This window comes from Myodes glareolus, chromosome 26 (assembly GCF_982192425.1).
Source record: "Myodes glareolus chromosome 26, mMyoGla1.1, whole genome shotgun sequence".
Lineage (NCBI taxonomy): Eukaryota > Metazoa > Chordata > Mammalia > Rodentia > Cricetidae > Myodes > Myodes glareolus.
Genome location: NC_142051.1, coordinates 23,255,560 through 23,276,875, shown reverse-complemented (window position 1 = coordinate 23,276,875; position 21,316 = coordinate 23,255,560). Strand labels below are relative to the sequence as shown.

The following is a 21,316-nucleotide window of genomic DNA, read 5'->3' as shown; positions in this document are numbered from 1 at the left end:
TTGCCTCCTCTAGTGTTGTTCATAAAACAAAAGAAAAATGCGAGAACAGTCAAAGCAACTGATGAGCAGAAGAACCGTTCTGGATGATGAGAGAATGGAGAGCGGACTTTAGTAGAGCAAGGGGAATTCTAATGCCGAGCAGGAGATACTGGCAACAGGATTGATGGGTTTTGTCTTGCAGGCGCCCGAAGGGAAGTTCAGAAACTGGAACCCAGGGTTGGGATGATGGCTCAGTGGGTAACGCACTGAAGACGCATGAGGACCTAAGCTGGAATCCCCTGAACACACGGCGCCAGATGTGGCGGCTGGCAAATGAGGGCTCCTCGTGGAGGCAGAGAAAAGAAAGAGCAAGGGCGAGCGAGGAAGGAGTCCAAGCGATGAATGAGGAAGTGAGCCTGTCTCAGACAAGGTGTAAGGCAAGGACTGACACCTGAGGTTGTCCTTTGACTTCTGCATGTGTGAGCTACGGCACATGGGTGCACATATTCACACGCATGACTACGTGTGCACACGCATACCTACATCATACACGCAGAGGGGAAACTAGAAGCAGCAGTATACATCTCTGACAAAAAAGCAACCCGATGGGTGTGGAAACCGGGTTAGTTGAAAACCAAGTGGTGGCGCACGCCGGCAGTCCCAGCACTTGGGAGGCAGAGGCAAGCGGATCTCTGTGAGTTCGAGTCCAGCCTGGTCTATAAAGTGAGTTTCAGAACAGCCAGGGCTACACAGAGAAACCCTGTCTCAAAAAACAAAAAAAAAAAAAAACAAAAAAAAACCCAGAAACAAAACAAACATTCAAAAATAGAAAACAAAACAAACAAAGAAAATCAAGTGACGTCTGCAGGGCTTCTAGCAAGGAAGTGGGCTTGTGCGACTCCGTAAGGAGACCGCTTGAAACTTTTCTTCTGCAGAATCATGAGCGCTCTGACTCTCTGAGTCTCCAGGACTGCAGGCCCAAACTAAGACCCAAGAGGCACGCCTCCCAAGAGAAAGCAAAACGAAGTCAATTAATTTAGCCATCTGCCAAACTGTACCAGAAAGAGAAAAATTTGGGTATCTGATGTATGAGGTCTTTCTGTGTGTTGCTTTTCTTGGTTAATGAATAAAAAAACTGCCTTGGCCTGTTGATAGGGTAGAACTTAAGTAGGTGGAGAGACAGACGGAACTGAATGCTAGGAGAAAGAAGGGCAAAGTTAGAGAAACACCATGGATCTGCCACGGAAGATGTGATGAAACTTTGCTAGTAGGCCACGACCTCGTGGTGATGCACAGATTAATGGAGATGGGTTAAACTAAGATGTAAGAGTTAGCCAATAAGAACTTAGAGCTAATGGGCCAAACAGCGATTTAATGAATACAGTTTCTGTGTGGTTATTTTGGTTCTGGGCGGCCGGGACAAACAAGCAGCCCCCTGCAACAGGTGCCAATTTATAAACAGTATAGAGAAAAAAAATACACCAGTAATTGCAAAAAGAAAATAAAAGCAAGGTTGAATTGCAAAGGAATACTTTTATAGCAAGGAAATACAGTTGTAAAAACGAAAGAAATGGAATCAGAGTGCATCACACGATCCCGGGTTACAATGTGTTGTCATAGTTCTAAAAAAACACAGAGTGTATATTTAGTTAGAATCAAGATATAGATACAGTTTATGGGTAAGAAAAATGTATGCATAGCTAGCATAAGAGAGCTATTTCTCGCCAAAAATGGGCAAACAGAAAAGGAGAAAACAAGGTAAGAATATTTAAACAATAAACATGGAATCTATATTATCAGAAACAATTGAGAGGTCATTGTTAGGACTGTGTGGGTGGTGGGGAGGGTAACGAGAGCTTGCTGTCCTTTGTTATAATCCTTATAGAACTGAAATATTTAACTTTTACACCAGTTTTGTCTATTATTTTAATTTGAGGATAAGCTATATGCTCTAGAGATATTTGCATTGAAATAAAAATGGATATTTTTCCAATATATTATTCATTATTTCAACACATACAGATATGCTAGTTCAGACCCTCTGAATGCGGGTGACAGATGTGTGGTTGGGACAGTCTTTGTGGCCACTGGCTATGGGACCAGGAATTATCCCTAGTGCTTGAACTGGCTTTTTGGAGCCCATTCTTTTTGGAGGGATACCTTGCTCAGCCGAAATATAGAGGAGAAGGCCTTGTTCCTGCCTCAAAGTGAAGTGTCAGACTTTGTTGACTTGTATGGGTGGCTGGCCTTATTCTCACTGATGAGTGGATGGGGGGGGTGGGAGTGGGGATTAAAATTAAAAATTAAATTTAAATTTAAATTAAAAATTAAAAAAACAAACACGCTAGTTCATAATACTGTCTAGAAGATATAAGTGAGGGTTAGTGTTTATAATTATTCTCTGACACATTCAAATAAAATCTTGATTCTTTTGTTAGCATTAGCATATTTTCCCTTATTATTAAGTCCAAGTGGATCACTGAAAGGAGCTATGTCAGGCCAACTCCGAGAGTTGTATTGTTGACCAGGAACACTTGGCAATGCCACAAAAGGTTTCGCGGATGCTTCTGGCATCTGGAAGGTTGACGTTCAAGACGATGCTAAGCCTACTCCAATGAATGAAGCAAACCCCAGAACAAAGATCCACCCAGCCCCAAATGTCAATAGTGTGGAGGCTGAGAAACCGAGCCCCACATCTTTGAGGATTATTTCATCAGAAGTCTATACATGAAGATGATATGCCAACATCTTCCAGGGCAGGCTTGACTCAGCTTAAATACCTCACTATAATGTTGGAAGAAGCCTGGTTGTGCAATCTACCTTTGGGAATACTGAGAATGGTAAAGTCAAGACAAAAGGTATAATAAGCGATAACAATAACAAAACAGAGTGCTTTGTACCTTAACAATCTCTTTCATCCATGACTCCCTGGGCACTTTATAGACTAGTAACCACTCTGGTTCTCACGTCTTACCTTTTATCTAAGGACCCGAGGCACTTTCACAATGCTCTGAGCATGTAGGAAGTATCATTATCCCCATTTTATATGCAGGTAAACAGAGGCACAAAAGTTAAGCAACTTACCCAAAGCCAAGCCAGTCAACACTCCTGACTCAGAGTCGATTAATGCTAAGAGATGGGGTGATAAATTTATTTTCATAAATGTTACCCTTGTTCATTCAAGGTCTATTGTTTTCAAGTTAATATGTATTCATTTCCTCTTCTTCTTCTTCTTCTTCTTCTTCTTCTTCTTCTTCTTCTTCTTCTTCTTCTTCTTCTCCTCTTCCTCCTCCTCTTCTTCTTCCTCCTCCTCTTCCTTCTCCTCTTCTTCCATCTCCTCCTGCTCCTTCTTTCTTCTTCTTCCCCTTACATCTTCTCCTCTTCTTTTTTTCTTCTCCACTTCCTTTTCTTCCTCCTCCTCCTCCTTTCTGTCTCCCCATTCAGAACCCCAGGACAGTTTGATATTATAGTAACAGGAGTGGCCCTTGAACCAAGCATACTACAGTCAGAGTCAACTCTTAAAACAGCTTCTAAACATGTGGTACTATTGCTGATCTTGTAGTAAGAGAAAGCCACTGAATTTCAGAGAATTTAAACATAAAAAAATCTGTGCGATAAATTACGTCTGGGCACCTCAACTGAGCATGTCCTCTTTCCAGCATGGTCTACAGCCCCTCCAAGAGATCAATGCCTGAATGCGAAAGTTTATAGTTAGGCTCCATTTTGCCTCTTTTGTTTTGTCTTATTTTTCGAGACAGAGTTTCTCTGTGTAGTCCTGGCTGTCCTAGAACTCGCTCTATAAAACCAGGCTGACCTCGAACTCACAGAGATCTGCCTGCTTCTATCTACCTCCTGAGTGCTGGGAATAAAGGCATGCGCCGCCACCTTCAGGTTCATCTTGCCTCTTAAAACCCCCCAAAACAAAACCACAATTCAGTTTGTTCCAGCTACGTTCACGATCAGTATGTTTTAAAGTCTCTCAGGTGAGACCTTTTACCAAGTAACTTTCTAAGCGTTCTCTAAGTTAAACGTTTATGTTCAGCCCAACCGGCAGGCCAAAGACCAGAACTGCTTCTGAGAAATGCAGAGCCTGTGAGTCATTGTCGCCTGTTCCTATTGCTCTGCCTGTAGCCTCCTTCCCTACACTGTGCCACCTGAGCAAAATGAGGAAGATTTGTTAGATTAGCCTGTGTGTGACTCACGGCTCTTACTTTTTAGGACATGAAGGCATGGTTTCACAGCCCCTGACAATGATGCACTCTGCCTTTACAGGGAAGTGAGAGATCAGCGGGGGCCCATTCAGCCCGGATCTAGAGACCATAGAAGACCCGCGTGTGAGGATGGACTCCTGAGCAAAGTAGGGATGGAAAAAAAGGAGACTATCCAGCTTTATGATGTTAGTGGGAGATTTGCTGCTAAAACCGTCCATAAGCGGTGTAGAGACTGCGTGAAAACGGGATGAACTGCAAAATACAGTAAAAGTGTGCAAAGGCATCATGTCGAGTCAAAAGCTTGAGAGAATAACAAAGTCTTGATAAATCATTAATTTTAGCTTCTTTTAGCTAACTCCCTTCCCACGACACTCGCTGTTTTGAAGAGGCTTGCTGAGTTTCTCAGGGTCCTCCTCGCCATCCCTTGCATCCCCAAAGGGGTGGGCAGCAGCGAGGGAAAGGGATGCATGGGTATTTCCCCACCCTGGCGAGTCAGGTCCTGAATCATCATTAGCTGGTAGCACTTGCCTTCAGCAAGTCACAACTTTCCCTAGAATAATACGGTCTTGGACTTAAAAGGAAGAGTGGTGGGAGACCTGAGAGGCGGGGAAGAGGAGTGAGGAGAGGGGCGTGGAGCGACCGATCCCGCCCCAGAATCTCCAGAGCTGGAAGAACGAGACGTCCCAGCCACTGGCGCCCCGGGAGGGAGGGGACGCCGCGGCGGGAGAGGCGGGGCGCCGCGTACCTGGGCGCGGAGGGCGGGACTTCGGCGGCACTCCCTCCCCCCCCTCCCACTTTCTGGCACGGACTCGGTCCTTTCCGCCCCGCTTCGGCCCTGCTCGGCTCCCGCCCCCCCCTCCGCCCCTCGCTCTCTCCCTCCCACCATCTCTCCCTCCCTCCGGCCAGGGACTGCCCCCGAGCTCCAGCGGGCGAGTTTGCCGTGGCTGGTCGTGCGCGTCCTGAGCGCTCTGGCTCACCTGGACAACCCTCCTCCCCGCCCCGCTCCTTGTCCCACCTAAACTTCTCCGAGGTAAGGAAGGGGCTCCCCGGGTCTCCCGCGCGGGACTCGTGCACCGGTCCCCTTCTCCGCTGGACGCGTCTCCGCCTGTTCCAGCGGGCTAGGGGGTTCCATGCCCCGTCCCGGAATGGAGGCGTCCGTGGCGCGGGAGCCTGAGCCCGCGCCAGCGGAGAGGAGTCGCGGGGAGCTCGGCACACAGGTGGCAGCGGCGCCGGTGTCCCGGTGCGCGGTCGCCCACCGGGGTGGGACGGGGGAGGGTGAGGGTGGCGAGGGTGGGGCTCGCCTCTCTCTGCTTCCCGGGGGTCAGGGATCTCGGGGTGCACGGCAGAGGTGAGCCTTGCGAACTTGCTGGGGACTCGCGGGGACGCCGAGGGGGAGCCGATCGCTGTCCTGCGGCTGCCCGGGGACCTGACGTCTCGCCCCCCTCCCCCGGCCCGTGTGCTTCCCCTGCAGAGCCTGGGTCGCGCTGCGCGCCGTCCCCCTCGCATTCTTGCTCCCGGGGCAGGCGGCAGGCGGCGGCGGGAGTCGGGACGCGCGGCGAGAGGGGCGCCCCCGCCGGCCCCTCTGGGAACATGGCGACCGGCGGCTACCGGAGCGGCGGCAGCACCACGGACTTCCTGGAGGAGTGGAAGGCGAAGCGCGAGAAGATGCGCGCGAAGCAGAACCCCGCGGGCCCGGGTTCGGGCGGCGGCGGCGTCGATCCGGCCGCTAAGTCCCCTGCGGGACCGCTGTCCCCAACCGCGGTCGCCGGGACCTCCGAGCTCAACCACGGCCCCGCGGGCGCGGCCGCACCTGCTGTCCCCGGGCCCACCGCCCTGAACTGCGCTCTGGGTCCCTCGGCGCTGCCCCGCTCGGCTCCCGGCTCCCGGCGGCCGGAGGAGGAATGCTCGACCGCCGCTGCAGTCGCGGGGGCGCCCGCGTCCCGGGGCGACGAGGAAGAACCGGACGGTGCCCCGGAGAAGGGCCGCAGCTCCGGGCCCAGCGCCAGGAAAGGCAAGGGGCAGATCGAGAAGAGGAAGCTGCGGGAGAAGCGGCGCTCCACCGGCGTGGTCAACATCCCCGCCGCGGAGGTGAGCCGGACGGGGCGGGGCGGGGAGGGTTCGGGGATCGGGGCCGCCTCCGGTGTCTTCCACCAGGGAGCTCCCTCGACCCGGGGCCCGGAGGTCCCTTGCACTCGCTTTCAGCCGGGATGGAGTTTTACTTTGAGGAAATGATTCCTGGGAAGTTTCTCCGACCCAGATGAGGACACGTGCTTTTTTTTGCGCCCTCGGCACCGGGTTCCTACTTTAGAGTGATAGACAGTTTGTGTCCCCGAGGTTTGCCAGCCTAGGCTTTTCCGTGCGGGGGTGATCAGTTAGGAAAATCGATTCGTGGAGTTGGTGACGTATTCTGCTTTCCCACGTGTCCGTCTCCGGCTATCAGGTTGTTTTATCTCCACTTCCCTAGCAGTGTTTGCAGGAGAACACCTGTAAAGAAAGCGTAGCCCTAGCAATATCTAAGCCAGCGTTTATCTCGCAGTAAACCCGAGATGAGTGTGTCCAAATAAAAGTCTGCTGTGTAGCCTGCATCACCCCACCCCCTCACCCCCATCCAAGCAGGGATGCTGTAGCAATCTCGGTTTCTGGAGGCTCAGAGATTTCTTGCGGTATTTAATAATTGGGCAAACATTTGTGGGAGGTGTGCTCTTTTGTTTGGGATTGTTTTTGCTATTTCACAAAAAGGATTTCTTCAGGCAGCAGGCACGGTCTCTTAGGGGACTGTGTAAAGATTTTTGCCAAAGTGTCTTCTCGCACTTCTATCCACCTGGAAGGAAGCTGCCCCAAACCGTTGAGGGGGAAGTGGTTTGACCACTGTGCTTCACCCGAGGAGCCACATCTTGCTCAGTGGCTTTTTAGTTTTTGCTCACCACCCACAACTTCTTTATTCCTGGCCATTAAGTGACTGTTAAAATATTTACTAACTGTGGGCTGGGAGTGTAGCTCAGTGGTAGTGCGTTTGCTTAGAATGTGTTAAGGCCCGGTGTTTGATCGCCAGCACTGCGTTTTAAACAGAACAAAACGCAAAATCACGTTAAAAGCAAGGCACCATGGCTCGAAGGCATCATGGCTCAAAAGCGTCCTCGCATCCTTGTGAGGCTGAGGCAGGAAGATGGAGCATTTGAGATCAGTCAGGGTTATGCGAATGTGAGACGGGCACCACCCCATTGCCCACTAATTTATTAATAATTGTGGTTTAAGTGGTTTGTAGCAAGGAGTATATTAGGATTATAATTTTAAGTACTAATATGATTTCCATAACAAGAAAATCGGAGTATGTCTCTGAAGGGTCTATTTTTGAATTTTTATGGGAATGTTTCAGAGATTTTTATCAACCAGAACAACTGTCCTTTGTGGTTTACTACTTGTACAAGATGTCTGTTATTCATTAAAGTTGCTTTCAAAGGAATTCATAAGAATGGTAATCAAATTTCCAGGTTCCTTTTTTTAATGTAAAAATATGAAGATTAAGGGGAATTGAAGACAAAGCTTTGGAAAGTCTACATTCCTCAGCTTTATTTTTAAAAAGCAACTTATGGTTCAAATAATAGAACTTGTCGTTTTTTACTCCTTTTTCAGGGTTCATCTGACAGGGGTCTTATTTTGGGAACTATGTTGGCAGATGTTACCCTTCATTTTTTTGGTCTGGCGGCTTGGGCTAAAATTATTTTTTTAATTACTTAAAAAAAAAAGAAAAACCCCGGGAAAATAAGTAGGGTGTATCTTGTGGGAGCCTGAGAAACATCCTTTGTTAGTGGGTCCTTCTCTTGAGTGAGGGAACGCAGTGCCGAGAATGTAGATGACTCCCCACTGCAATTGAGTCGAATACTCTGGAATGTTTTTCGTTTGGGTGTTGGCAACTCCTAAATTTAATCTTCCTTAAAAACAAACAACCCAGGGTACCATTTTTTTTCCCTTCGTCTGTGGAATTTGAACCTTTTTTTTTTTTTATTGAATAGGGAATTGAGGATTGCTTTCTTTTAGTGGTAACCATGGCTCTGTTTCAAGCTGTAGGACCCAACAAAACAAAGTCATATTTTACCACAGTATCTAATTAGGAGACATACTTCTCCAGTGTCTCCTTCCCTTACTGTTGGAATTTTAGAATTTTTTTTTAAAGAAATATTGTTTAAACAGTTGCAGAATATATATTGCAGAACTTTGAAGCTGAACCATTTTCATATCTCTTAGGCTGTTGCTGTTTTAGAATTGCAAGCTATTTCTTCCAGTTTTGAATAGTGAGAGCCACTCGCCGAAAGGGTTGGTGTGTTGCATCACTTGGCACTCCTGTATTCTATAAACTTTTAGGTATCACCCATTCTGCCAGTAGGGGAACAAAGATGGACTGCTGAATGAGACTTGCATTCATTCACACAGTATTTCCCAAACGAGTTTATTCCAGATTATCCTGGAATGTGCTGAGAGGACCTATTTCAGTGGCTGATAATCTTTGTTCCTTCAAGCAGTACATATTAAAGGCTGTGATGGAGCATGCCTTCCACCCCACTGCAGAGGCGGAGGCAGAGGAAGGCAGACAGATCTGTGTGGTTGAGCCCAGCTAGGAATACATAGTGAAACAGTATCCTCCCATCCCCCCAAAGGCACACATCAAACATCCCTGCCATGTATTCATTCTGGCTTTCAGCAACTCACTGTATTATTCTCGTGTGTTACTTATATTGCTGCAACGGCACCTGATTCCAGCCAAACATCCCAGTAGCAACTAGGAGACAGTTTAGAGAGGAAATGGGTTAAAAGCTGAAACTTCCCAGTAGGGGATCAGATACCGGGCAGGGACTGTGGGGAGTCGAGTATAAAAGTCCAAATTTCCAGATATCCTTTAATGAGGCAAACTCTGGTTTTCATTCATTAGTTTCTTGTTTTTGTTTTAATTTCCCTGATTTTTGGCGTTCTCTACCTTTCCCCGCGGGTAGTATCTCGCTCTCATCAAATAATTAGGACATGGCGTGCTACCTGCTTCTAGTCTTTGTGTTCTTCAAATGCAACAAATGATCATTGCATGCCCGTGTCCACTGCATTGTCGAAGCGGCGGAGTGGGCAAAACAAGAAGAAAGCTGTGTAGATTTGGAGAGAGCAAGGCGGGGTGCTAGGAAGAAGTGGAAGAACATAGCACCGACTTAGCAGTGTGAGCGCGTGGACACACAGCCTGCTGCTGGTTCCGTGTTGGCATGCTCGATGTTTAAAGGGAAGAGACAAGTGAGCTGGAAGCAAGTGAGGCTGAGACTCTTGGGTTGAGTCTTACTTTCTTTCATACCCATCTATCCATCCGCCTGTTCTCATGCGCGTTTGCACACAAATGCAGTGTGTTTGAAGGGCCAAAGGGTAGCGGTTCTTAACTCTGGCAGCCTGTTGATACCATGTGCAGAACTTAAAATAAATGCCCCCCCCCCCCCCCCGCCGCCCCGCCGATTCTTGGCCTTTCCTGCCCTCCACTCCCACTCCTCCCATGTGATTTAATGGGTTTGGGATGGAGCCCAGGCATTAATATTTTTATAAACTCCCCATGTAGTTCTCATGTGAGTCAGGGTTAAGGACCACTGGGTCGCAGTCTGAGGATCCAGAAGGGACTAGAACATAGGCGTTGTCCGCAGGTGCTCGCCAGTGCGCTAAGGAAGCTTGGTAAGAACGGAGAGTTAGCTTCATCTCTAAGCAGTGCACCTCTTCAGAGGAGGCGGTGGCACGGAGGACTTCTGAGACGGTTGTGTGTCTGCTCTCTTTCCGAGAGCTACTGCCTGAAGACGGTCGCCACAGCAAGTAGGAGTGTTTCATTGGGCAGCCATGAAAACTTGGTTTATGTTAAAGGCCGAGCTTAAATGGTTCACAACTATATAGACATAAACATGACAGTTACTATATGCTGACTAAAAAAGATGGCACAGAAGCGATGGAGTCTTTTAGTGTTCTTGTGGAGTGTGTATGTGAAAGAAAAACAGATTTTAAAAGAATTAACCTTGCATTGTGTAGTATATTTCCTTAGATTTTTTTCCCTTTATGCTTTATTAAAGTTGTTTTTGATAATTAGGCATTTGAAAGAGAAAGCCGGTAATGGTTTGGAATTGAATCGAACCTGAGACAGATTTGTGGGCTCAGAGATTGCTCTCAGAACCTCTCTAGTTTGCTTCAGGAGATTTTTAAAAAATATTTATTTATTATTTATTTTGTATACAATATTCTATCTGTGTATATGCCTGCAGGCCAGAAGAGGATACCAGACCCCATTACAGATAGTTGTGAGCCGCCATGTGGTTGCTGGGAATTGAACTCAGGACCTTTGGAAGAGCAGGCAATGCTCTTAACCTCTGAGCCATCTCTCCAGCCCTTCAGGAGATTTTTTTTAACACCAGACTGCTAGCAATACTAGCAAAATGAAAAATAGGAAATTAGTTTTTTGTTAGCAATTCAAAAGTGTATAATTTAATACGACCTAAATGATAATTTCCTTCTTCTCAAGATGGTGTTGTTCCCAGTGCATAATTTGAACCCAGGCCTTCCAAGGTGAGGCTGGAGGATCATTTGATATAGAGAGCACTCACTTCCTCGGGAGCACTGGTGAGGCAGCAGTTAGCTCAGCATATTTGCTGAACAGTGCATGGGACATGTTCTTCCTAGTAAACCCTAGAAATCCAGGGAGATTAGGATGTGGTGCTGAGTCTACAGCAAGCCCAGTGTTCTAAGAGACCTGATTGTTTATACTACTCCCCATCCACATGTCAGATGTTCCCCATCTCTGAGTCACTGGGTACTGTCTCTCCTGATTCATCACCCAGAAAGGTAGACAGTCTGGAACACATTGGGAATACCAAAAGGCATTTCTTCATCTACCTGGAGGGCTGGTCTAAAATGTTTTCTACGTTTTAAATTGTTGGTAAATATCAGGACTTGCCTTTTTCTCAGGGTCCTTTTTCCTCCTTTAAGAATGGAGAGCTCCACATCCCATAATACACATCTTTTTAAATGCGTACCCTATGGGGCTAGGGACCTAGTCTACTGTTCACCTTTAGAAGGCTTGTTAGCATACAGGAGGCCCTCAGCTTGACTCTCAACAGAAAAGAAAGGAGCGTGGGCAATTCCGTTCTTTCGCCGTATGCCGAGGCTGTGGCCGGGAAGTGCTTTCCTATTTTTATCTGGAGTTTTCTTTACGTTCTGGGACCTGTGATTGGCTAGGTTTCAGTCCTCCCTCCCCTCAGTGAAGTGCGGTGGTATTCAAACTGTGACAAGGTAAGAACTTTTAAGTAATTTAATATCCATCTTTCCTGTGTTTCACAGAAAAGAAATAACGATGGACTCCTTAGTTCTACCTTTTTTTTTTTTTTTTGAAACCTGGGCACCTGCCACCAATAGTTTACACTAGAACTTGGTGTTTAGAGGTATTTAATGGAATACAATACTTTACATTATTTTGGTTTTTTTTCGTGCCTTTTCTGGAGCCTGATTACAGAACCACTTGAGAGTATTGATCTGTATGAAAAGACAGCGGAGTTTTAGGTTGCTTGAAGGTCATTGACTAAAAGCGATACCTTTAAAAGTGTGGCTTGCGTGGGGGGACAGACCACCTGGGTGACGCTTACCTGTTATTTTCAGTGCCTACTTCTCAGATCCACCTGGGTAGAGGGAGTGACCTGAGACTGTGTTTTGACTTCTTCCGGAGGGGTTCTGTGTGTGTGCGCCGGAAGTTGGAGAAGAAGTGACTGGAACCCCATCTAGTGTACTGGTTCATCAAATGAAACTAATACTAGTTAGCTAGCAGAATCGTGACGGGCTTCCAACAGATTGATGTGGGTAAGCCAGACATACTTAGGAGGCGAAGGCCAGAGGATGGGGGTTTCAGACCTGCCTGACCCCTACAGGAAGACACTGTCTCAATAAAACCAAAAGCTTGTGAAAATGTTCACACGAAGCTTATAGAAATTACATTGAGGGGGCTGGAGAGATGGCTCAGCGGTTAAGAGCACTGACTGCTCTTCCAGAGGTCCTGAGTTCAATTCCCAGCAACCACGTGGTGGCTCACAACCACCTATGATGAGATCTGGTACCCTCTTCTGGGCTACAGGCAGGATACTGCATAAATCAATCAATCAATCAATCAATCAATCAATCTTCGAAAAAAAAGAAATTACATTGATAACTGCTTGTTGTTTAGGGGACTTGATACAAGGATGGTAATCATTGTTTTTTCTTTTCTTCTTCTTATTTTATTTTATTTTTGGTTTTTCGAGACAGGGTTTCTCAGTAGCTCTGGATCCTGTCCTGGAACTAGCTCTGTAGACCACCAGGCTGGCCTGGGCCACCTACCTCTGCCTCCTGAGTGCTGGGATTAAAGGCGTGTGCCACCACCGCCCGGCTTGTACATTTTTTTTTATAGCTACTTGATCTCTGTGGAAATTTATATCACTTTAAATATTTATAGAATGCCATGTGTTTAATGCAAAATGCATCCACTTCGCTTCTTGTCCTGCCTTTGTCCACAGCCTAGACCATAGGAAAAATACCTGATATTTAGAGGTAACTAGAACCTAACTGCCACCCATGTTTTACATAGGCTCAAGGGAAAGCACACAGTACAGTTATGGATACCTTCAATAACTGTGCACACGCTCTAATGCTTTTCCAGCCTTCTTGTTAGAACTTGCATTCGGTGCAGGATTGTTTTCCTTTGCTTCATACCCTAACCCGTTAGACTCTTGACTTGGGGGGCTAGCAATTGATTCCTACATACGTGGAGAAGAGGGAACTTGCAGCTTGTCTCAGACAGGTGTATTAGAGCCATGACACGGACTGCTATTGGGTTGGCCTCAGTTCTTTAGCTCACTCACTAAACATGTGAGATCTGTAAGAACACCCAATTTCTAATAGTGACAAAACTATACATTTCAAATGTAGACATAGCTCCAAGTTCATATTTTAACATGTGGCTTGATGCTAATTGATTGCGCTTTGATGTTTTTAGAAATATTCGAATAATTTCTTGACCTCCCTTCTTCCTGTCTTCCATCCCTCCCTCCCTCCCTCTTTTCCAGAGACAACAGGGTCTCTATGAAGCCCTAGCTGGCGTGGCACTGGCCTTGAACCCACAGAGATCCTCTTGCCTCTCCTTCCACAGTACTAGGATCATGGGCAAGCATTACAAGCTTAGCATTTCAAGCAGCGTTGTTTTGCATTGAATTTCAAGAAGTAGGACCCTTAGGTTTTGAAAGTCATTGTTTTGTTAGGGTTTTGCTGAGATGCATGGATCTGAAGGTTTATGTTGTAGATCAGTTTGTTTTCAGATCTGTAATAAATACGAAGGGGTTAAGTGTATAGGATTCCTGACAAAAGAATTGAGTTTGTGAAATCGAGTGGAAACCGATGTCTAATGTCTGCTAATCTATAATTCAAGACTAAACTTATAGGCCTGTAAACAAGCTTGTATTTCTTTGAGAAATTGCCTTATAATATGTGAATTAATTTTCTTTTTATTTTGGGGATACACGAATATTTTAGTGTTAAAAGAGAATGTAAATCTCTTGTTGCGAAGAACAGAATTAACATTCAGAAGATGATGCTTGAGGATATGAATAGAAGACACATCCTAAGATTTGTCATTTTAAAATGCCTTGTGGGGGCTGGACAGGTCGATGACTCTATGGTTCCGAATGCTCACCTCTCTTCCAGAGCAGCGAGACAGTAGCTTCTGCATCCATAAATTATTGTCAGGGCCTTCCCTACGTACTTCTTCACATTGATTCCTAAGGTGGGTTTTTCCATCGTTGTACAAGACAAGGATTTCGAGCCTCAAAGAAGTTGGGTCTTGGCCAAGGGCTGTCCTGGCGGAGCTTGGTCTTGACTTCAGATCAGTCTGGAGGCAGCGCTTGCACATGGGTTGTCATTGTGGGAAACACCTTGGATCTGTTCTGACAGAGTAACTTTGATGTGTGGGGAATCTGGAAAGGAAGCAGTGGAGAGCAGTTCGTGAGGAATGACCAGCTCAGCTTGGGATGGATCCCAGTGGCAGGCCAAGGAATCCAGCTGATCCTGTTGTTCATTGTGAGCGCTGTTGGCAGGGCACTTCCTTCCTCTGTCCATACCTGTTTGTATAACAACTCTTGTTAATTTCTGGAAAGGAAAGAGGTTTCCTGTCCGAAGTGAAATCCTTACTCGGGCGATTCTTTGTTTGGGATCAGGTAACTCTCCTGAAGAGCAACGAACTGTATAAAGTGGTGTAGAATAATAGATAGATAGACAGTAAAAGAAAGAATTTCAAATTTCTGAGTTAGAAAGCAGCTTGGTTGGGAGGTGGTGGCGCACGCCTTTAATCCCATCACTAATGAGGCAGAGGCAGGCGGGTCTCTGTGAGTTTAAGTGTGAGACCTGGTTCCAAGAGAGCCAAGGCTCCACAAAGAAATTGGCCTTGAAAGACGAGAGAGAGAGAGAGAGAGAGAGAGAGAGAGAGAGAGAGAGAGAGAGAGAGAGAGAGAGAGAGAGATTAACTAAGATAGAAAGATAGGGCCGGGTGGCACACACCTTTAATCCCAGCATTTGGGAGGCAGGGACAGGTGGATCTCTGTGAGTTCGAGGCCAGCCTAGTCTACAAGAGCTAGTTTCGGGACAGGCTCCAAAAGCTACAGAGAAACCCTGTCTCAAAAAACAAAAAACAAAAAACAAAAAAAAAGAAAGAAAGAAAGAATCCAACACAAATGCACCTTTATAATGAAGGTTTGTGAATGAAGTGGAGGTGAGGTGAAGAGGCAATGCTGATATCAAATGTCCTGGATCTGGGCCTGTGAGATGGTTCAGAGGGTACAGCCCCCATTGCCGAGTCTGAAAGCCCGAGTTTGCTCCCTAGGAGAGAACCGACTCTGGCAGCTTGTCTTTTGACTTCCATGTATACACCATGGTCTAACTCTCCACTCCTCTGCCACACAAATGAATGAATACATCCAATACATTTTTTTTTAAGTTGTCAGAATGTGATCTGGACTTGTCTCTCGCAAGTTTACAGCTTCCTGCCGTTTCTTGAGTTTGGACTTTGGTGGACTGTGGAAGCCAGGTCTCTGTTGCATTCTTAGCTGCTTCCCATTCTTCTTGGAATCCAACTTTTTTTTTAAAATTTATTTATTATATATACACACACCAGAAGAGGAGACCAGGTCTCATTACGGATGGTTGTGAACCACCGTGTAGGTGCTGGAAATTGAACCCCAGAATCCCACTCTTACAGGACAAGCATCACCTTGGAATCTTTTCTCACTTCCTGGGCAGCTTCTCCACGTCTTCCTTCCTGTCCTTTGTTTTCCTTTCGGGCTCTGGAGGAACTCGGGTGTTTTCCCAACCCGTGGTTTTAGGAATGCCACTTACTTTGTCTCACGTGATGTATGTGTGAGGGTGCATGCACGCGTGAGGGTGCATGTGCTGAGACCAAAGAAGGATGTCAGAGAGCCTGCTCTACTGTGCTCTCCCCCACTCCCTAAGACAGTCTCTCACTGAACCTGGAGCCCCCACATTTTTTACTATGCTGGCTGGCCAGCGAGGCCCCAAGATATGCCTGTTCCTTCTGTCCCAACACTGGGGTTCATGTGACTGTGCTGTTTGTTATGTGGGTGCTGATGATTCAAATTCAAGTTCTTGTCAAGCACTCTACTTCCTGAGCCAGCTCCTCCCTTTACCTTATTTTTTGAGACAGCTGCTCACTGAACCCAGAACTTGCCACTTTGGGGGCTAGCCTATGCTGGCTGGCAAACTCCGGGTATCTGTTTCCCTCACCAACCCCAGTGCTAGGATCACAGTTATGCATCACCAAACCCAGTTTTTAAAAAAGATTTTTAAATGTTTTGTTTATTCTTGTTTATGTGCACTGGGGCTTTGCCTGCATGTATGTCTGTATGAGGCTGTTGGATCCCCTGAAACTGGAGTTAGTGGTGGTTGTGAGCCACCATGTGGTTGCTGGGAATTGAACTCAGGACCTCTGGAAGAGCAGCCAGTGCTCTTAACCACTGAGCCATCTCTCCGGCCCAAGCCCAGGAATTTTTGTGGTGGGGCGCATATAATTTGTGACATTTCTTTCTTTTATCTATTTTTTAAGGTTTTGTATTTTATTACCGAAAAAAGAAATTGGTTCATGTGCAACAGGTGATCACATACCAGACCCCCACTTTTAACATGACCAAGTCCCTGGAGGTTAAGAACATTCAGCTTCATCCGGTGCGGCCGATGACGGTGGTTCATCCCTCAGTCAAGCCACTGTGTGTGATTCCTTCGCACCCAGCTCCGTTCTCCTCCAGTGTCTTCTTGGAGATGTACCTAATTCTGCTACTTGTTTTCATCCAAACCCACCGGCGAGTCGAGTGATTTTTGCATTCATTGCTTGGCCAGCAATTGCTTGATTGTGAGAAGACACGGCGAGAAGCCGAGTCGGGCGTGTGGTGCACTGTGGCAGAGGAGAGAGGAGCGAGTTCCTGAAGGACCTATGAGAAAAGGTCAGGTAAGGAAGAGAGTTTGAGGCCCGAAGAGCAGGATGGCCAGAGGCTTGGCACAAGCATGCCTGAGATAAAAGTTACATTAGGAGATAATGACAGGTGAAATTAGAGACGCGGCATAGAGAAACAAACGTAAAAATGACTTAGAACTTTAGTTGAAGGTACCTGCAGCAGAGCTCTTCACCAAGATGAGTCCCTGAGGTGCTGTGAGCCCAGCTCTCGGGCTTTGGTGACCAGAAGACAGGGAGGAAAGAGAGAAGGGAGGGGATTGTTCCAGAGGTGGTGGTCATACCCCACTTGGGGACAACTGTGTGTGACACCATTAACACCCTGTAGCTGAACGCCGCTGTTTATTGACATGCTCTCCGTCTTGGGTCTTTAACTGCCCGCTAATACCCTCAACTGGGTGGAGTACGTAGGAAAGATTATAATGGCCTTGAGTTACTAGCTTTGATAACTTCAAAGACAACAATTTAAATAAAGAAATCGCTCACACTACAGGCGGGTCACGGAATATCATTTTGATCGTGAATGAGCTCAGGTGGTCGTCATTCACCTTAGCTGATGCTGTGTGCCTCGCGGACCTGCCTCTTGTCCTGTGTGCTTTGCACACAATCCGCCGCTAATCTTGAGGGAGGATGCTGCTGTCTTGTGTACAGCTCTAACGGCAAGACCCCGAGGAGAGACGTCGTCCTGAATTCCTGGTCCCAGAAGTCCATTGCCGGCTCTGGTCTGTCTCCTTGGGTCCTTCTGGAGTTGAGCCGCAGAACAGAATGACTGTCACCTTTTGTAGGAAACCCGAGCACACCCTACACCCTCATGCTTCTTACACTGTCAGATTTTTGATGATACTGACCTGACGGAGGTGGAGCCTGTGCTCTTCAGCCGAGGTCCAATCCAGGACCCCAGGTTTTAGAAGTTCTAATGCTGTCTGTTTGTGAGGGGCTTGTCTGAAAATCCAGAATGCCGATACACGCTATTCTGCTTGCTCGTAGCCCTTCTTTTCAGCCTGCAGAGATCAAACCTACATCAGAAGGATTTAATGGTTTAGCACTATGTGAATATATCCTTACTAATGAGCCAGAGAATAGCCTCAGTTTTTAATAATTCCTCTTATTAACAGGGAGTTTAATTCATAGGATTAACTCTGTACCAGAAAAGATGAACCGTACCTTACCGGCACATGAACGAGTAGCCAGAGAACACAGTTTCAGCTTTTCCTTTTTTTTTTTTTTAAGATTTATTTATTAGTGTTGTATTGTGTCCTGTCTGCATGTATCCCTGCCCGCGAGAAGAGGGCACCAGATCTCATCACAGGTGGTTGTGAGCCACCATGTGGGTGCCGGGAATTGAACTCAGGTCCTCTGGAAGAGCAGCAGTCAGTGCTCTTAACCTCTGAGCCATCTCTCCAGCCCCTACAGTTTCAGCTTTTAGTAGTGCAAACCACCATTAAAGTTTCTGCACGTTTACTGGGGACGAAGTTAAACTACGGAAACATTTAGAGGCTTGCGGGCCGAAATGCAGACTTCCGAGAAGAGGGCACCGTTGGGCCTGTCAGTGAGGGGCCCACACCCAGCTCCTTAGGTGGCCCTCCAGCTGCTAGGGTCCTTGAGGGACAGGGGCACAGGAAGACTGACCTCTGATGCCAGCTGAGGGGGTGCTGCCATGGTCAAGAACAGTCCCAGTGACACTGATGGGAACAGGGGGCAGGCAGTACAGGCCAGCAAGTGGAGGCAGAGGATTAGCTCCCCCGCCCCCCAGTTCTGTGTGGACAGGGACAGAAATAGGATTAAATTGACTCATGTTGCCATGGCCAGAGTAGTTGAGAAAATTATCCTCTGGTTGGGTTTTGTTTTTTTTTTTAAGAATTGTTTAATTTAGTTGTTTGGGTGTTTTGCACACATATATGTCTGCACCACATGTGTGCATTGTCTCAGAGGCCAGAATCCCCTGGAACTGGAGTTACAGATGGTTGTGAACCTCCGTATGGGTGCTGGGAGTCGAACCCAGGTCCTCTGGAAGAGCAGCCAGTGCTCTTAACCATTGAGCCATCTCTTCAGCTCCTAATTGGGTATATTTCACAGTATCAAGGAAGTATCGGTCACAGTTTTAGTTACGATGGGGGTTTAGTATGTATTTTGAATTAAAATTCTATTAAGGGATTATGCATTGCTGTGTTTAGATGAACTATGTCCTCAATGTAGAGTTAGTAAATAAATGAAACTTAAGGGCTGGAGAGATGGCTCTCTCTGCCCTGACTGTTTTTCCAGAGGACCTGGGTTCAATTCCCAGCACCCACATGGCAGCTCACAACTGTCTGTAACTTCAGTTCCAGGGGAATCTGACACCCATGGCAAAAATACTGATGCACATAAAATGAAAATAAGTAAATTAAAAAAAAATAAATGAATCTTAAAACTGAAACTAGTTATATACAAATGAGGACACATTTTGTTACCTTCTTTACTAGCCTATGTGCTTGCAGTTTTATAGAAAAAAATTAGGTGTGTGTGCTCGTGCACGCGTTTGTGTGTGTGTGTGTGTGTAAGTTTAAACTGATTCTGATAGAAGGGTGTGTGTTGATCAAAGCAGATAGGTGATACTTTTGTGAAGAGGCCTCCACAAGGGCGTGGCTAAGAGAGAGGGCTGCAGAGTGGCCGTCCCGTGTCGGGGCTGTGAGGGAAACCTCTTCTGGAACAATGCTTTTGCACCGAGGCCTGAATTTGGGGACTGCACCAGTTGTGTAATTAAAGGAAGGCGCTGAGGGGAAAGTCCCGGTAGAAAGTACAGAACAGGCTTCAGGGGAATGACCCTCGGTATGCGGTGTCTCAGAAAGGTCCACGTCCCCGGAGTGAGGCCTGTGTGCAGAGGGAGACACCAGCCAAGGGTCAAGACAGATAAAGTGCAGAGCGAACTGCCTGTCAGCGGTTAGGGGAAGTTGATCTCCATCCTTTGGTTTGCATCTGTTTGTTTTTGCTAGTGCTGCAGTTGAACCCAGAGATGCTTATTTATTACGTTCCAGTCACTTTACCTTTTCTGGATTACAGCTGAAGTCTGTGAACACAAGCGCGTTTACTTTGTAGTCTGGCTAACTTTGAGGCTTGAAGTATTGCGGGTTAGTTAGTTCGTTTGTTTGGTTTGGTTTTTCGAGACAGGATTTCTCTGTAGCTTTGGAGCCTGTCCTGGACCTAGCTCTTGTAGACCAGGCTTGTCTCGAACTCACAGAGATCCGCCTGTCTCTTCCTCCCGAGTGCTGGGATTAAATGCGTGCACCAACACCGCCTGGCATGGAGTTAGTTCTTTTCTTGAGAGTATCTTCCGCATTTGTTTGCCCACGTGAGATTAAGAAGACTTTTCCAGGAGTAGGATATATATCCAGGTGGAGCAATGATTTTATTTATATTTAATTCTTTTTTCTCCCACAGTTCTCTCAAATCAAAATATTGAGAATAGACTTAAAACTTGTAGGGAAAGAAGTTATCTCTTTTTGAAAGTTGTGAGCTACAGCTTTAATATTGAATATTAGGCTATGTCTGTCAACGGTTTGTGTGGCCATCAGCACAAGTCAGTTACAACCATTGCTGTTACTTTGGTATCATGCAGATTGGCCCCCATGTAATATTATGCACATTCCTCCCCACATAATAGTTGCTGTTGCAGTGAGCCTGGTGATGACGGTGATTAGTTAATGTGTTTATCTTAAAGGAAGTAATTGACCAAGAGTTAATGATAAAATTTAAAGATAATGATGAAAGATAATGATAAAAAAATGATACTTTTTCCTATGAAAAGAATTTCAGTGGCCATTTGTTTTGCCCTTTGAGAAATTAGTCATAATAACGCGTATGGTTATGCATTGCTTATGTGGTCTTTTTTGGTCCAGGAAAAAAGATTGGATGGTTTGGTTTTTGAAGCTTTTATTACCTGACTGCATGATAATCCTTGGGAACATGGTTTAAAAGAAGGCACCAGCAGGGGCCGGAGAGGTGGCTCAGTGGCAAAGAACTGAGCTGTGCTTGCAGAGGACCTGGGTTCAGTTCCCAGCACCCACGTGGCAGCTCACGGCTGTCTGTCAATCAGGTCTGGGGATCCAGGTTCTCTTCTGGCCTCTGACACCAGACACACATGGGATGCACAGATATGCGTGCAGGCAAACATTCATACACATAAAAACAAAAACTTTATGATTTTACAAATGAACAAGAACCCCCCCCCCAAAAAAAAATTGCTGTGGTTTAAGTAACAAGCAAATGTGATTAATACTGTCTTATTTCAAACACACATTTTTGCCATCTTGTGCACTCTTAGGTTAAAGCGGTTGACGTTTTTCCTTTAGTGGCAGCCCAGTAAAAACAGAGAAAGGAATAGCTGTTTGCTTACAGTTTCAGTGTATTTCTTCCATGTGTCTTTAGGCATTTTAAAAAAGAAATACTTGAGAGTTCCTTAATTAAGAATAGATAAGAAAAATACCGGTTAAGATGATTATCATGTTTCTATGTTACTTATAATTGCATGGATCATCGGACCTGAACCAATCATCAATATATAATGTGTGATGAAGATATGGGTAATTTGAATGACTAGGCATGGCCCTGTTCT

At 46.3% G+C, this 21,316-nt stretch overlaps 1 protein-coding gene across 1 annotated transcript in view; it reads left to right on the top strand.

Annotated features, from left to right (window-relative positions):
- The first annotated feature begins 5,065 nt into the window (after nucleotides 1-5,065).
- The window catches only part of Pawr (pro-apoptotic WT1 regulator), an 86,164-nt gene continuing 69,913 nt past the window's right edge, over nucleotides 5,066-21,316 (top strand). Inside the window, exons 1-2 of the mRNA XM_048418337.3 lie at nucleotides 5,066-5,220; nucleotides 5,662-6,278. Coding sequence (XP_048274294.2) covers nucleotides 5,781-6,278 — 498 coding nt within the window. The 5' untranslated portion in view covers nucleotides 5,066-5,220; nucleotides 5,662-5,780. The remainder of the gene's footprint in view (nucleotides 5,221-5,661; nucleotides 6,279-21,316) is intronic.